The sequence below is a fragment of the Temnothorax americanus genome, unplaced genomic scaffold, assembly GCF_048541705.1.
Source record: "Temnothorax americanus isolate GAGA-0224 unplaced genomic scaffold, ASM4854170v1 Scaffold5, whole genome shotgun sequence".
Lineage (NCBI taxonomy): Eukaryota > Metazoa > Arthropoda > Insecta > Hymenoptera > Formicidae > Temnothorax > Temnothorax americanus.
Genome location: NW_027509657.1, coordinates 5,751,573 through 5,766,774, shown reverse-complemented (window position 1 = coordinate 5,766,774; position 15,202 = coordinate 5,751,573). Strand labels below are relative to the sequence as shown.

The following is a 15,202-nucleotide window of genomic DNA, read 5'->3' as shown; positions in this document are numbered from 1 at the left end:
TAAATCCTCTATCCTAAAATTTCGGACGACGCACGTTGGAATTTTTTAACGGGACCGATTTCACAGTCTCCGATTAACTTGATCCTCCGATTAAACTCACTCTTCGTCCTCTTTCTAGGGGGACAGTTAGAAAGAGATGCGGAGTGAGTTTAATCGGAGAATCACATTAATCGGAGATTGTGAAATCGGCTCTTAGACGACGCAACGCTATCTCAGAATTCCGAGCGGTTTATCCTACGGTTATCGGACGGCGGTTGACAGGCCGAGGCCCAGATGGGGCCCAAAACTACGTTTCTACAAACTTCTGGAAAACCTCCCCCCTTAAGACGCGTAGGAAGTGGTGAGAATCTCGCGCGGGAGGTTCTGGGCCATTTCGGGTACGAAAAGGGCGGAAAATGCCGCGCCGGAGCGACACATATATATACATGGCACATTATCACTTCACATATTGCCAATTAATATAGGTACATATTTAGCGAATTATTTACTTTATAAGATTGGAAAATTCTTGAATTATAAACTGAGTAACATTTTAAAAAATTTAGAATATTTTTTAAATCAATCAGCAATTTGCATGCATCAACGTTTGTCAATGCGTGACATGAATATGCGCGACATACATTTAAAAAAATTTAATGACGTCTGAATTTTTGCCTCGAGACGATTTTACAATGCGGAAACGCACATGCGAATGCGCAAACTGACGAAATTATATGGAATGCGCAAATTCAACATAACGTCAGCGATTTTTCGCGCGTTACTTATAGTGCAGACACTGAGGAATCGCGTTAGTCTTATCAAGTGAAACTGTAAGAGCAACATGATGTTTTCGCATCGAGGATTAGTGAGTAAACCTTTCTGACATATGCTTTAAATTTATTTGATATTTTCATGAGTTTTTTTTTTTTTTTAACTTCTGGAATTAGAACTTTTTAATAATAGCCACCATCAGCGTTAGACAGAAATTTTATAAAAATCAATACGTAATAAAACATTTATTTCTTTTCTGCATTTTACTTTTTCTCTCTCTCTTTCTCTCTCTCTCTAATTCGATTTTTATACCAATAAAATAATATTCCATAGTAAATTCATAAATATATTTCAGTTTCTCGATTTAACTGGCAAAGTTTCGTATTTCGCACGACGTTTCGGCCCTTGGTTTGGGCCCTTATCAAGTGACTGTAATAACGTAACGCAATCTCAGGAAGTAACAAATTACACAAAAATACAAGACTTAAATAAATTAATCATACCTAAATCATCTATAAGACTCGTCCGTAATATGAAGTTGTTCCAGAAAAATCATAAAGCTAAAAATAATGCATGTTAGTAGTGATAAAAAGTAAAATGCAAAAATAAAAGTTAAAACTTGTTACATAACTTGTGTGACCAATAATAAAATGTACCGTAGTCAGTTGTATAATGATAAAAGTAAAATGATAAAATGCAAAAAAATAATAAATAATAAATAATAAATAATAAATCATAATAAACTTCTTGCATGTCTTGTGTGTCGAGTTATAAAGTAGAAAGATTAGTTGTTAATAATTTTAAATTGTTAAATAAATAATTCAGGGAACAAATTTCTCCCATATCAAATATCTGTTCAAGAACAATCCGCATAAAGTTTTTTTAATCATTCTTTTTCAGTTCTTAGCAGTGACAATCTTCTCGTTGGCAAGTATCGCACTTGCCGACGTCCTCGTTCAACCCGGTTACGAACATCAATACTATAGCAATCCACGCTATTTGCAACATCAGTCTGTTTCGCAGCACTTGATACGATCTCCTGAACAATATCGCACGGAACAATTACCGAACGAGGAATCGACGCGATATCTTTCGGGAGTTCAGACGCCGGTGTATCCCTATCAATGGAATCAAGCCGATGCTCGTTCACGCGTGTTAAGCTATCCACATCGTCCACCGTACCACCATTATTTACCGAGGCCACACCATGTGCATTTCGCAAGAATAGGAGGTCATGGATACGCACGGCCCTCGGTGTATGTCGGCCATCCTCAATCTTTGGTAAATGCTCATTATCCTATTGCTTGACCTGAGAAAATGGTCTAAGTGTAATGTTTCATTAACTTAACATCGCAATATTTTATTTATATTACCATCATTTTATTGAAAATTTAAATTTTATTTAATTTCATATATTTTAAATGTAATATTTAATTTGAAATACCTATATATGTGTAACACCTAGAAATTTGTCTTACGGGACGAATATGTACGTCACTTTATTATTGACAAACAGCTTTTCTTGGAGTTAATTATAATACAAACGCTGATATTTGTCGTGTTTTCGTACATGAATATATCCTATAACTTATTAAGATTTTCTTAAAAACGATATTTCTCTAGACAGTACACAACCGAAGGAAAAGATCACGCAGATCGGATCCTAATACAAGCACCGAATCCAGTAAATCTGAAGTCGTTGCACATGACAATGATGTGGCCGCGAAGTCGCCCTTAACTGACGCCAAGGATCTTACAACCGTCGACTCGTTACTTTCAGAACACGAGCCTACTGATACTACTGGTAAATATTTCATAGAACAAGATTAAAATTTGACATCTTCAAATAATAACCTGATGCACCGCTTATCTCGAAAGTCGTGTAACTTCAGCTTGTACGAGTTCCAATGAGACGCAAACGTAAAAAAATCAATGTACCAATATTAGTACGAATTCGCTTGAATGTAAACTGTTATTCAATTACAGATAAGCGTGTGGAGAACCGTCAGATCAAGAATGACTACACAACAAATCCACGTTCATTCGGTTTTTATACGGAAGATACGCACCCTGAACATACATACAACATTCCCAACACATGGCAAGGTACGATTAACCATCAGTATGATGCAAATCGTCATTCGCAACCTCCGAACGTCGCGCAAGGCGGTGTCATTTACAACAGACCTTTGATGAGATTCGCGCAATCTTCGAGTTCGCAGAAATCGAACGATAACGATTATAGTAGTAAATACCGAGACAATGGATCAGACAGTGCATCAGACGCTGTGAAAGAAACGGCAAAATGGTATGGAGCACTTTACACATCGTTGCTGAACAAATCGCAATATATTAGGCCGGTACGGCCGGGACATGTGTATAGCGTTCCACAAAGAAAGACGAGATACTATATGGAGGAAGCATGCGGACGGGCTGCCCACCGCGAATCCAAAAAGAAATCTTTGCAGGTAAAGATTCTAGCTTTAATATAATTCATTTAAAAATTTTTATTTTTGTCCGATCTATTGAAATTTAATGCATTATTACGACCGAAACGATATGGATTTCTTGCTCAAATATTTTTCAATTAAAATTTAAAAATTTAATTAAATTTCTCATTTTGAATCTGATTAATGTAATGCGCTATGTGCACAACTTTAATATTGTAAAATGGAACATTTATTGTCGAACATTATGAATGTGTTTCATAAAGTTTATAAAAAATATTCTTTTCTGCAATGTAAAATATATAAACATTCGTATGGTCTGTGATACAAAATATCTTATATAATATTTTTAGAAAAAGAGAAAAAGAACGAAACATTTTTTTTACAAATTTTATTAAAATAACGCATTATGTATGTTACAGGAAATCACAAATATGAACACGATCAACACGGCAGAGCCAAGCCAGGACAAGACATTTATACAAATTCCTTTTTACTCTGAAGTGACGCCGAAAGCTTCCCAATACACCGATACGGCGGCAACACCTAATTCTGTACATTCTCAACCATCTTTCGTTACCTATGTGCAAAATCCATACAGAAGTAACGAGGAATTATCGGCAACCAACGAGATTGTCGGTGCGCCGTATGACACAAATGACAGACCGTGCCCAAATTAAAATTTTAACTATTTATATATTTATCCGAGGTATTGGATCAATGATTGGGGCAATGCAGGGGGAATTCTTTATCCAATATTTATGGAGGATTTATTTTTCGAGAAGAAAAATGGCACAACTTCTACCGATGCTTCAAAGCACACCCCTGATCCTAATAAATTCTATCCTACCTACGAGAGAACGCTCATACTCGAATAAGTGTCAAAGACGAAAGATTCACGGACTACAAATATACACGACCATTTGAAATGTTTCCTGGTGGTAGAGTTTTCGGGTAGTAAATGTTACAGATATCACTGGTGTTATCAATTTCTGCCACGTTACCTTGAAAGCAACGAGTTGATTGATCGTAATGGTTTTCATGTTCTATTTATTACACTTAATTACTATTATACCATGCACGCATAATTTTTTATAAAGGTACATTTCTTCTTAAATTTCGTCCTAATTTTTAATATATTAAATATTTTTAAATATAAAAATTAGTATTATTTAATATACATCTGAGTTGTTATCATTCAAAAAATATAATAATAATTATATTTATTATTATATTAAGAATATTAGTTTTATTCTACAATTTTTTTTATCGAATTATATCCCCTTGTCCCTGCCTACCCGTATTTCAATCTATAGACCTACTTAACCGTGTTACAATCTAATATACAAAGCTTTAATAAAAACTGCGACATGATTCATAAGGGGCCTGATTTGTTGGGTTAATCCAGTAGGATATCTGAACGGGATTCCTTAAAGTGACACGATCATGCTTGAGATGTGAGAAATATGGAATTAGGGGTTTCAACGCGCGCGCGATTGCGGGCAACGCGGAGCGGCGAAACGCGTGATTGGCCAGATCCGGGGGCTCGACTCACGAGCCAATCGCGTTCGACCTCTCGCGGCACTCGCACTCGCCCGACTGTGCGGCCGGCGGCGGCACGTCGCGCGCAAACGGCGCAACGGCTCGTGCAAGTAAATACGCGACGACTGACGCGTTCAACGTCGGATCGCGAGACGTTGTCGGTCTTCTCGCGAATGAAAAGAAATTCGGTTGCGCGGTATCGCAAGCTGAACGTACGCCGAATAATCCGTCCCTTCTTCGCGTCGACTGAAACGAGTGAGATGCCGTCGCTAGACGAAATGAACGTCGAATGCCGTGTACGTGCTGATGGACGCCGTACATTATCACCGCTGCCAGTGCCGGGTGCCGGGTGTGATTTGGCGGGTCTCCTGCAGTGCGCCGTGATCGAATGGTGAGTGAATTATATGTACATATATGTGAGGATTAAACGATTCGGAGCGCGATACATCCGAATCTTAATGGAATCGTTGTTCCGCGGGTCGCAGTGAAACGATAACCTCGGAATTCACGTCTCCTGCTCCGTTTCGATTTTTTCGAACGAGTGAGACGCGCGGGAAGACGCTTGATCCTTCTGGTTAAGTGCGGGAATTAATAATCAATTAAGTGATCGAAGAGAACGATCGCGCGCGTTTGACGTTTCGCACTTTGCTTGTCGCGAACGACGAGGGAGCGAGCTTGCTTCGAAATGCGTATACGAATATCGAGAGTGCGAACAGCTGAAATGTGCATCCACGAATACAATTCCGTTTTTCGTTCAAAAACAGACACGTAATTCGCTCGTTCACGCAACTCGTTACGTTTACACATCAAATGTTTCAAATTTATTTGTATGTGCTTTTTTATTCTTTCTAACCTCTATTTTATAGAAAATTAAATTGTATATCGATTGTAAAAATTTCGTCGCGATCGTTTTTGCTGCGCGGTGATCACGCATACCATAAAAGACGACAAACCGTCGTCGTTAGAATCGATACTTAAAAATTATAAAACATTTACACCTCAAATATTATTCGTTTTGCTTACAAAATTTTCCACAAAGGCCTATTGTCTCGAATTTGGATTTTTAAATTGATATGAGATACACATCTTTTATTTGAAATAACCCAGACAGCACGCACATGTATAAAAGCGGAACGTAAGACGTTTAAGAGATATCTTGCGAAAAAGATGGCTAAAAGACGACTTATGTCCCGATTTTGGACATTGCGCATGATGTGTCTGGGAAGTGTGAAAGTGCAAGAAGAGAAAAAGTAAGAGAGGGAAAGAGAACTATATATATATTAGAGATATATATATATATTTAACATATAATATAAATAGATAAAATAAGTTAATATTTATCGACACACATGTAAGTTATATTTATTAAACTGATCCTCGACCAATTACAATCGAGAATATAAATCTTACATACATGTATCGATAAACATTAACTTATTTTATATATTTATATTATATGTTAAATATATATATATATCTCTAATAGCCCTCTCTCTCTCTCTCCCTCTCTCACTTTTTCTCTTTCCGACACTGCAATGTATATATGCGTTTGTGCAGATGTAGCACGGACGCGCACCAAAATGATGCTTTATCGGCAGCGTCGGAAAATGAACGTGGCTACGTAGTACCAATTTCGAAAATGGACGGTACAGGCGGTAGTGTACAGGATGGCATAACGCGTTTCCTTCGTGAAACTTCGTGAAGCGCACGAATCGTATCAGCCGGAGCCGGAGCTCTACGATTGGCTCGCCGCCTCGACCGTTTCGATACTTCGAAAATCGCGCTTTCGATACGCTTCAAATCAAATCACAGTCAATCGTGTAGCGTGCAGCGCGTCGCGACGTGACGGATCCGGCATCCCGGAAAGGGTCTCGCGTCTCGCGCCTACGGGACTCGGGGACTATCGCGAGTGTCTCCCGTCAAGTGTGTGTCGCATACTTAATTTATCGCGATAATTTCACACCGAGGATCGCTATCGAACACTAGATTCGCGATGATATCTAATGATTCGAGAGCACCGACACGGCGACGATGCGCTCTTGCGTGCCCGGTGCCCGGAATCCGACGAATCCTGGAATCCTTCATCGCGCTCAGATATTCTGTGCCATTATTTTCCTGTGGAGGTACAGCGAGGCTCTCAATTCAATCGCTGCACGATCGTTGTCAAGTATGTGTATATATCATAATTAGCGGTGTTATTATATGTTTTTCACTAAAAATATTTAATATCTTCGTATCCGTCTTTTTCTCTACGACAATAGATTTATTTAATCCTCGTGACGCTATAATGACAGAAATTATTATCGGTAAGTCGTATTCAGAAAAATATATATATTTATCTCTTATCCCTGACTCTGGGGTAGCTACAATTTTCAAAAGCATTCCGTGGACGCAAGGACTGGAAGGTGTCGCCATCTAGCGAGCGAGGATGGAAATCAAATGGTATACCTTATAAAATTTGAATTTATTTAAATGAAATAAAATGAATGAAATAAATGATAATTAATCGGTTGGTTTATAGATAGAGAATGATTTTATTTAGCCCTCTGAGGTATTAATTTCATCGGTATTTAATTTTGAGATAATATTTTTATATGGCGTCAGTAATTTCTGCTATTACTATACATCACGAGAATTAAATCTGAACGAAATTATAGAGAGAAATGTTATATACACTTGTGAATTTCTGTTTTTATATAATTGTTTAAACGTACTTACCTCTATATATGTCCGATTGTTACGCGTATATCTCACCATGGCATATGTAAGTCACGTTGGATAAGCGAGATGAAAAATGGGTAATATATAGCATCAAGGCCAAAATGACAAAACATGAGGCAGAAGGTACAACGTTCGATTCTTATTTTTATTTCGATACATCAAAGTTTTCCGACGTTCAAAGTCAGTCAGCAGCGCGATAAATCAATGACAAAACGACCGTTGATTATTATCTCGTCGATTCATAAAGCATCCCCGCGATATGGCGAACTCCCTTCCCCCCGTTCCTCTCGAATTCACGCTGTCCGCGTCGATCGCCGCGTTATACGTCCTCTCGTCGCATACCTCGATTATAAAGTATATTAAAACGAATTACACGATTGGCGCGGACAACCTTCGGGTCACTACCGATCTCGTTTCCCGACGAACAGCGCGAATCTCGAGCTTCGCTCGGCCGATCCGCGAAGCGCGAATCTAAAGCGACGCGTACATTGACACAACACTCATTGATCTAAAAATGTTCTCGACACTCGGGAGTAGGAAAAGGAAAGTAGGAAGAATTTGGAGTTACCGAAGACTCCGATTTATTATCTCATTTCCATTCGCTCTCTCATTCTATCTCATTCTCTCTCTCTCTCTCTCTCTCTCTCTCTCTCTCTCTCTCTCTTTCTCTCTTTTGAGCGTTCTTGCTTCCATACGTTCTCTGCCATACTGTCTCTCGCACTCTCTCGCGCATTCTCTCTACATTCTTGTCTTTTTTTTTTGGCACAAAGTCATCCGGCACTAAGTAGCTTAGCGGTGACCAGCAATGGATCCCTTCTTCACCGTATCCACAGTATCGGTATGAAGAGAAACATCGATAGAATCTGCGACAAGTTGTTGCTCGTCGAGAAACCGCCGACGCCGTTGCTGGCGCCGGAACTTTGAGCGGCTTCGGCCAAACCTAGAAAAAAAAATAAATTACACCCTTTTTCCGAGAGGAAAAAAAAGCGCGACATCGATCTATTTCTATAGAGAAATTAATCGCGCTACTGGGAATCGGTCGGCGGGCTACTGAACGCCGAATCTTATCGCGACGACAACAACGGGATTGATAACGCGTGTTTTCGAGCGGTAAATCTGCTCTTTGTGTTACTCACCACCGATAATAGATACGTGATCCTTCCCACGAGATCCCACTCTGTCGAACCCAATTTTGATCTCTGAAAGTGGACACCGATCCGGATTTGAGGATCTCAAAGCGTATATAAAAATTGAAAGCGCATATATGTCCGCTCTTTCGGCCGCGGGCCGGTGTAACTTACCGTACAATCTCAAAGTTCCGTCCGCCTTTCCTAGGCTATTCGTTGAAACGCATTTGTAACTACCGACGTCTCTGTCCGTGAATTTTTTGATTAAGAGCCACATCAGGACCGTGTATCCCGTACGTTCCTCCCGCACGCTGTACTTCGGTCTGCACGAATCACATACGAGCGAGTACATGAGTCTCATTGTCAGAAATGTTTCGCTTTCAGAATGAAAAGAAAAATGCCGGGGCAAAAGATAAAAGATTTCTACCGAGCGCGAGCGCACCTTTTACCGTCATTTCCTTGGTATACGGCACAGAAAAGTGACGGAAATAACGCGCGAGAAGATATATCTGCCAGACGCGCGCGTGCAAATATTATACGCAGGTTGTTGCTGCTGCAACGTTCGCCTTTTGTATGTACGTTACGTTTGAAGAACCACGAGAATTTATCGGCGATCGTTTAGTGTACTACGTATTTGTAATTTAACAATTTCTGAATCCATTAGCCAGCATTTAGTTTACAAAATTAGAAGACAGATGCCATTTAACGATCGGTTCGACATCGTATTTAAGTTATCCCAATTTCCGAAATTAGAAGACAGATATCGCCATTTAGCGATCATTTCGATATCACATTTAAGTTATCGTAGTATTTTTAGCTCGGAATATCGCTGCAATATCGGCTTATTGGAAAATTTCAGTTTTGTTGGAATTTTACAATTCGACGTCTCGGCGACGTCGGTCGCCCCGAGATTTGCAGAATCGCGACGTTACGACCAAAGTGTTCCGTGCCCACGCCCTGCACACAGATTTTACCGTTGCTTTATATCTCGAGCCGTATTGCGGGCGCGAACGATTATTCGTATTAAAAAAATAACGAACGAGAGCTCACCCTTCCAATAACATTTCGTCATCCGTGCCCCGTTGATTCTTCACCCAATAATTGATCGTGTTCGGAAACGCCTCGACGTAGCACTCGAGCTGCACGTCCGTGCCCAGAGGAGCGCCCAATAGCTGGTTGGGTGCTTTTACGACCGGTGCGACTATGGAAAATACAATGCGTCTGGAAAATGCGAGCGGGAGCTCCTCGCGAATGTATTATACGTACGAGGGAAGCTTTAAAGACGTAGAACTCGTTTTAAGGAGGAAATGAAAGTTTCTCGGAAAATTTGATTCTCATTCGATGAGAACGCGCGCGTGCACGCGCGCCGAAATTAAGCTTTTTTCTTGCTCGTCCGCCTATTACGTAATTTTCAAACGAAAGCTCGGACGTGAGTTTTCGCGACCGCGAAATAACTTTTATTGTATACCCGGGACACAAAGGCTCGAGAACCTATTTTGGGGATTGTATACGGGGAATCCGTTCAAAATAACGAGTTCCACTTTCGTAAAATTATTGGCGTTCGTCGAAATAAGAACGAAAATTTTTCCTTCTTCTTGAATGTAAGTATCCTATATTTTTTCAAGAGCTTCCCTCGACTATCGGCAACTTTCTCTTTCGAATCGCGACAACTTACGCGTCTTGACTGTATGAATAACATTAGCGAATTACTATTTCCGCGAGACGTATTAATCTGCGATTGGAACGAATCGTGCGAGCGAATGGAGCTTACAATTCACAGCGAGCGTCACCCGTTTGCTAACCGCTGGCGGCACGTCGTTGCTGGCGATGCAGAGATACGCCCCCATTTGCCGCCTCTCGACACGGTAGAAATGCAGCAGCGAACCGTTGTAGTGGTCGTGCCTCTCGAAAGTGCTACCACCTGCGTACACGGGAGAAACATTTTACCATGTCCGTGGAAAAACGATCGATCCCGCAATCCCGTGTTCCCATCCTTCCGTTCGCTCGCTTCGAAACGACAGACCTCGAAACAACAGAGCTCGATTACGTCGAATCACAATCACTCCATTTCCCGATTTGAGGAAAATTCGCGATGCGAAGCGAGCGGGAAGTTCGGTCAGGATCAGACGTGGATTTGACTGGCCAACCGGAAGAAACGACGAAAACGAAAAGACGCACGCTTAAATCATGGCGATCCACGTTGATAATTAAACGAGCTTTCGTTAACAAACCACCTTCGTCGGCATCGAAAATAAACGTGGTAGAAATTCCCCGAAGATAGCGCGCGACTACCACGGCCGCGTTACGAATTCAAGGATAGCTGATCGTATCGTACAAACGAGATATGCGGATAGTTACGTCGACCAGTTTCGGTAACTCCGGAGACTCGAACCGTGAATGCGAGCGTGTGCGCCAATTTACGCGACGTAGCTTCTCTCTCTTGGCCTCTGTGTAACGTACACGCGTACAAACCGAGATACTATCCGAAGGAACTCTCGGTTGCGGCTTTGCTCTCACGTTTCACCCGTCTTCGAGGTCAGTTATTCACCTCAGAGAGGAACTTGTTTCCAACGAGCTTACTCGTTACATCCTCGCGCTCGTCTACTATATACGTACTTCTTACACTCGATCTACGTATCCGCGAAGAATACTAGTTTCGGAAAGTTTCCGGCTCACGCGATACACCATTGCACGAATTTACTCTCGTTGTCAGTCCAGTCACTTTCTCTCTGTTCAAGCTGATCCTCGGGATCGCGACCGTCGTCGTCATCTCGCGACACAAAGAGAAATATCGAGATAAGCATCTAGGATTTTTCTCGAGAAGAAATCTAATACTTCAATAATGTCAACTCTTAAAAATTTCACATTTGAATCAGATATCAAACGAAAAAAGAATGCGTACTTTGTGATATTTTGTATGTTCGCGCACGGGTCAATTTCTGTAAAAAAAAAAAAGAAAAAGGAAAATCTTTTTATGTAAAAAAAGCAGTTTTACGATTTTTATCTGACAATAATAAAATTAATGACAACCTAGGATTTCTTCCGACATGGTATTGCATTTAATTCTTTCTTGACGTCAACTCTTAAAAATTTCACATTTGAATTAGAGATATCGAACAAAAAAAGAAAGTGTATTTTGCGAAAAGTGTTTTATGTATTCGTGCAAAAAGAGAAAATCTATGCAATAAGAGAGCAGTTTTACGATCTTAACAATTTAACCTCTGACGTAATAAAATCAACGACAACCTAGGATTTTTCCCGACAAGATATTCCATCTAATTCTTTATTAACAGCTCTTAAAAATTTTACATTTGAATCACATATCAGATGAAAAAGGATTTACGGTATTTTACGGTAAATGTTTTATATATCGCGCACGGATTTCAATTTCTATGAAAAAAAAGAATCTTTATGCAAAAAAGATCAGTTTTACGATTTTAACCTCTGACATGATAAAATCAATAACTAGGCGGTAATAACGGTAAGTGTAATCGGGGAAAGGATTCGTTCGCATTCCCGGACTCCGATAATAGTTCGCACTTTAACGCGTCCCGACCAAGCAACTACGAGGTAACTAAGATATTAGTGGCACTTAATTATCCTATCAATATTGAGTTATGCTGGCGCCGTGCAGCATCTATTATTCGCGAGAATTTCACATCCATCTCTACTATCTGAGGCATCGTACAATCTCGCTCTTGACTGGTGGTAGAATTGAGCAAAAAAAGATCAAAATTTTAATTTATCTTCATTTGCCTTTTTATTACCTTTATCAACTTCGTTGCATCAAGATGATTTTACTTAAATCCGCAAACATATCGAGATATCACGTTTCATCTACTATTTTAAACGCGGTTATTTCGCGAACTTAAATTAAAAAAAAAATTGGTTAACACAGCAGTTCGTGGTTCTAATAATGTATTTATAAATAAAATGAAATTTGGTATCGAGGTCGCTTTTGTTATATCTACTTTTCTCTCGGGAGAAGAAAATAAATTATTGCTCCGATAATATCTTTTGAATGCGTTCACAAAGTATTCGCTAAGAAAGTATTTTTGGGGAGAATCTTCTATCTTGGCTTTGTAAATGATTGATGTGCTACATGGCAAATGAGGGAAATCATGAAAGTTTTAATTTTTCGACGACGTCTCTTACCTGTCGTGGAAGCCCTTATCATGATTTGTTCTCCGTCCTCTCTACGCCAGGACACCCTCGGAGGTGGATGTCCTGTCGCGCGACAGCTCAAGGTCGCGTTGTCACCCTCCGCTACTGCCAAATCGGCGCTGGTGTCACCCCCATAAACGATGTCGGGTGGCACTGCGGGACAAACGGGTCATGCCAGTAAATTGGTAACGGCCACCTGTCCGTCCTCCTTTCCGCGCGGGTACTTTATGAAAGTCATTACGTTAAACCGGCACTCTGATGCCGGAACGTCTTTGAAAGGACGAGCATCCTCGAGGCGCGTTTACGGTAAGGTCGAGATAGGGAGAGCAAGGGGAGAGAATAGGTTCGCTTAAGTATAGGATGTTTGATAGAGGGAAGAGAAGGGGAGGTAATTTTATCGGGGAGCTCCTTTGTGCGTTATGCCATATGCGTTTTTCGGTTGTTCGTTTGACCGTTCGGGTAAACTCAAAAGTTTTGCATATGCGGCCATACGCGATGCTCTCCGACTCGCGTTCTTCGCGTATCGATTTGCGTGCTCCTTAGCAGATGTTTAAGTAACGTTAATGTTATGCATTACTTTTTGATAGAGTTTGCAACGTCGTCTTTGATGTTTAAGAAGTATAATTAAAATTAATGTTTTTTCAAGCGAGGGTATGCGAAGCGTGGCACGAAGCGAGAAATGAGAAGAACAATTCGTTAACAAAATAATCTCGTAATTATATCGTTAGAATTAATATTCTGAAGAATTTTTAAAACACAGAGAGTCTGCATATTAAATTCTTTACGATCTTAAATTCTCAGCGCCAATTATATTCTGCAACGTATGTTATTCGATTAACTCCAATATTGTATACCGTATAGCGAAAATACTCTTCAGATATGACAAATAAATATCAAGTTGCAGAGTTAAATTTGGTATTAACGTGTCATATTAATGAAACATGTAGACGATTATAAATGATTGAAATGTTATCGTAATTACTCCGTTAATCATATAGCCTTGCTAATATCTGATTCCGTGTGTTAAAACAAAGGCAACTGCCTAATACACGCTCGGTATTATAGTTAAAGACAATGCGCCACGGAAAGTTCGCGAACCTAAATTCAGAACTGCATTTAGGGGTTTACAATTGCACGAAGTGTATTATATACGCGTGATTTCCTTGCTCCTGCGCCGCCGGAACGCGGCGTGACAGATAAGAGATAACGCTTACCGTGTATGTCGAGACAACCGAGCTCGGATATCATCGGGCTAGTGTTGATCTGGCACATGTAACAATCCCTGTCGGTCTCCTTCAGCTGGCGAATGTGCAGACGCCACGTGCCGTCGACGATCTCCTCCGTGGCCTGGCTGCTTCCGGTTACTCCCGAAGTGCCGCCGGACGTCCCGGCGGACCCGGAGCTCGCCCCGCTTTCGTAGGTGACCGTGATACGAGCATTATGCGTCACGATCCTGGTGTGGATCGAGAGAATCGTCTGGTCCGAGGTGCGCAGCCAGCCGACCTGGAAAGCCCCCGCGACACGCGCGACGCAATGCGAATGCAGCTGTCATTTTCTCGAGTGGCGTATATCGATCGAACGTGTGATTGAGGGGTATTTCTTTACGCTCTGTCTGCGATGACGTTCTCCTTCCCGGCGACCAAAGACATACAGAAGAGAAACTACGGGCAGTAGTCGCGCGCGGCAGGAACTAGTTGCGAAGTAATTACGAGGAAGTAAATTAAACCAAGTAAGATGATGCAACGCGAAAAATGAACTTGAGCGTAAATACGCGAGAAAGGGAAAGAGAAAAAAGATTCTGAAATAAAAATAAAACGATGTTATGAGAGCTAACTTGAACATTGAAATAATATTTGTAAGTTTCTGATTTGAGACGTACGCAATGAGAGAGAGAGAGAGAGAGAGAGAGAGAGAGAGAGAGAGAGAGAGAGAGAGAGAGAGAGAGAGAGAGAGAGAGAGAGAGAGAGAGAGAGATTCGTATATATACCGCGATGCAATAAGTTTTAATTAACGATAACAGAAATAATATATAAATGTAGTGGTGTGCGACGTAACAGAGTAAACGTAAAACGGTTTGAGAGATTTGAGAAAGATTTGCAGAGTGATTATGGAAATATATTCACGAATATAGATCGGTGTTTTTCCGGACAAAAAAAAAGAATGAAACACAAAAGAAAATAATATTTTGCGAGCTCGAACAATTGGGCATTGTGTGAGATGGTTATATCGTACGGTATCGCAGCAAGTGTGCGAATAGCAGTGAGATTTGGTGGTAAATACTAGTCTTAACTTAGACTTAGCATCGGGCCATCGGGCTTATCTTAATTCAGTCCCGTCCGTCCGGAATAGCCGTTTCCTCTTAGACGGTACATTCTGTCTTATTATGAAGAATGCTTTACTGATGAAATCCGTCGCCACATTCGCTCCACTAAACATATCTCTTTCTACCTT

At 40.6% G+C, this 15,202-nt stretch overlaps 2 protein-coding genes and 1 long non-coding RNA gene across 13 annotated transcripts in view; 2 read left to right on the top strand and 1 right to left on the bottom strand.

The window, feature by feature from the left end:
• The first annotated feature begins 686 nt into the window (after positions 1–686).
• Positions 687–4,170, top strand: LOC143904010 (uncharacterized). Of its 2 annotated transcripts, XM_077418209.1 has the most exons (5): positions 687–844; positions 1,651–2,031; positions 2,374–2,554; positions 2,737–3,218; positions 3,620–4,170. In XM_077418209.1, the coding sequence occupies exons 1-5, from the start codon at positions 821–823 to the stop codon at positions 3,875–3,877; spliced, it is 1,326 nt and encodes a 441-aa protein (XP_077274335.1). In that variant the 5' UTR covers positions 687–820; the 3' UTR covers positions 3,878–4,170. The 2 variants fall into 2 exon arrangements, with proteins under 2 accessions (XP_077274335.1, XP_077274336.1); XM_077418210.1 differs by lacking the exon at positions 687–844 and having other exon boundaries at positions 1,738–2,031; positions 2,378–2,554.
• A 666-nt stretch (positions 4,171–4,836) lies between these two features.
• LOC143904244 (uncharacterized) overlaps positions 4,837–15,202 on the top strand; it is an 82,189-nt gene continuing 71,823 nt past the window's right edge. For 6 of the 10 annotated variants that reach the window (XR_013258880.1, XR_013258876.1, XR_013258873.1 and 3 more), the window contains exon 1: positions 6,303–6,906. This is a non-coding gene — a long non-coding RNA (uncharacterized LOC143904244). Of the gene's footprint in view, positions 5,131–6,302; positions 6,907–15,202 lie in introns of those variants that run through there. The other 4 variants (XR_013258881.1, XR_013258877.1, XR_013258882.1 and 1 more) reach the window with 1 other exon arrangement.
• LOC143903845 (lachesin) overlaps positions 7,585–15,202 on the bottom strand; it is a 29,440-nt gene continuing 21,822 nt past the window's right edge. The window contains exons 3-9 of the mRNA XM_077417840.1: positions 13,966–14,254; positions 12,743–12,904; positions 10,359–10,508; positions 9,638–9,788; positions 8,762–8,910; positions 8,597–8,659; positions 7,585–8,400 (exon numbers count right to left, since the gene is read on the bottom strand). Of these exons, the coding sequence (XP_077273966.1) occupies positions 8,279–8,400; positions 8,597–8,659; positions 8,762–8,910; positions 9,638–9,788; positions 10,359–10,508; positions 12,743–12,904; positions 13,966–14,254 (1,086 nt within the window). The 3' untranslated portion in view covers positions 7,585–8,278. The remainder of the gene's footprint in view (positions 8,401–8,596; positions 8,660–8,761; positions 8,911–9,637; positions 9,789–10,358; positions 10,509–12,742; positions 12,905–13,965; positions 14,255–15,202) is intronic.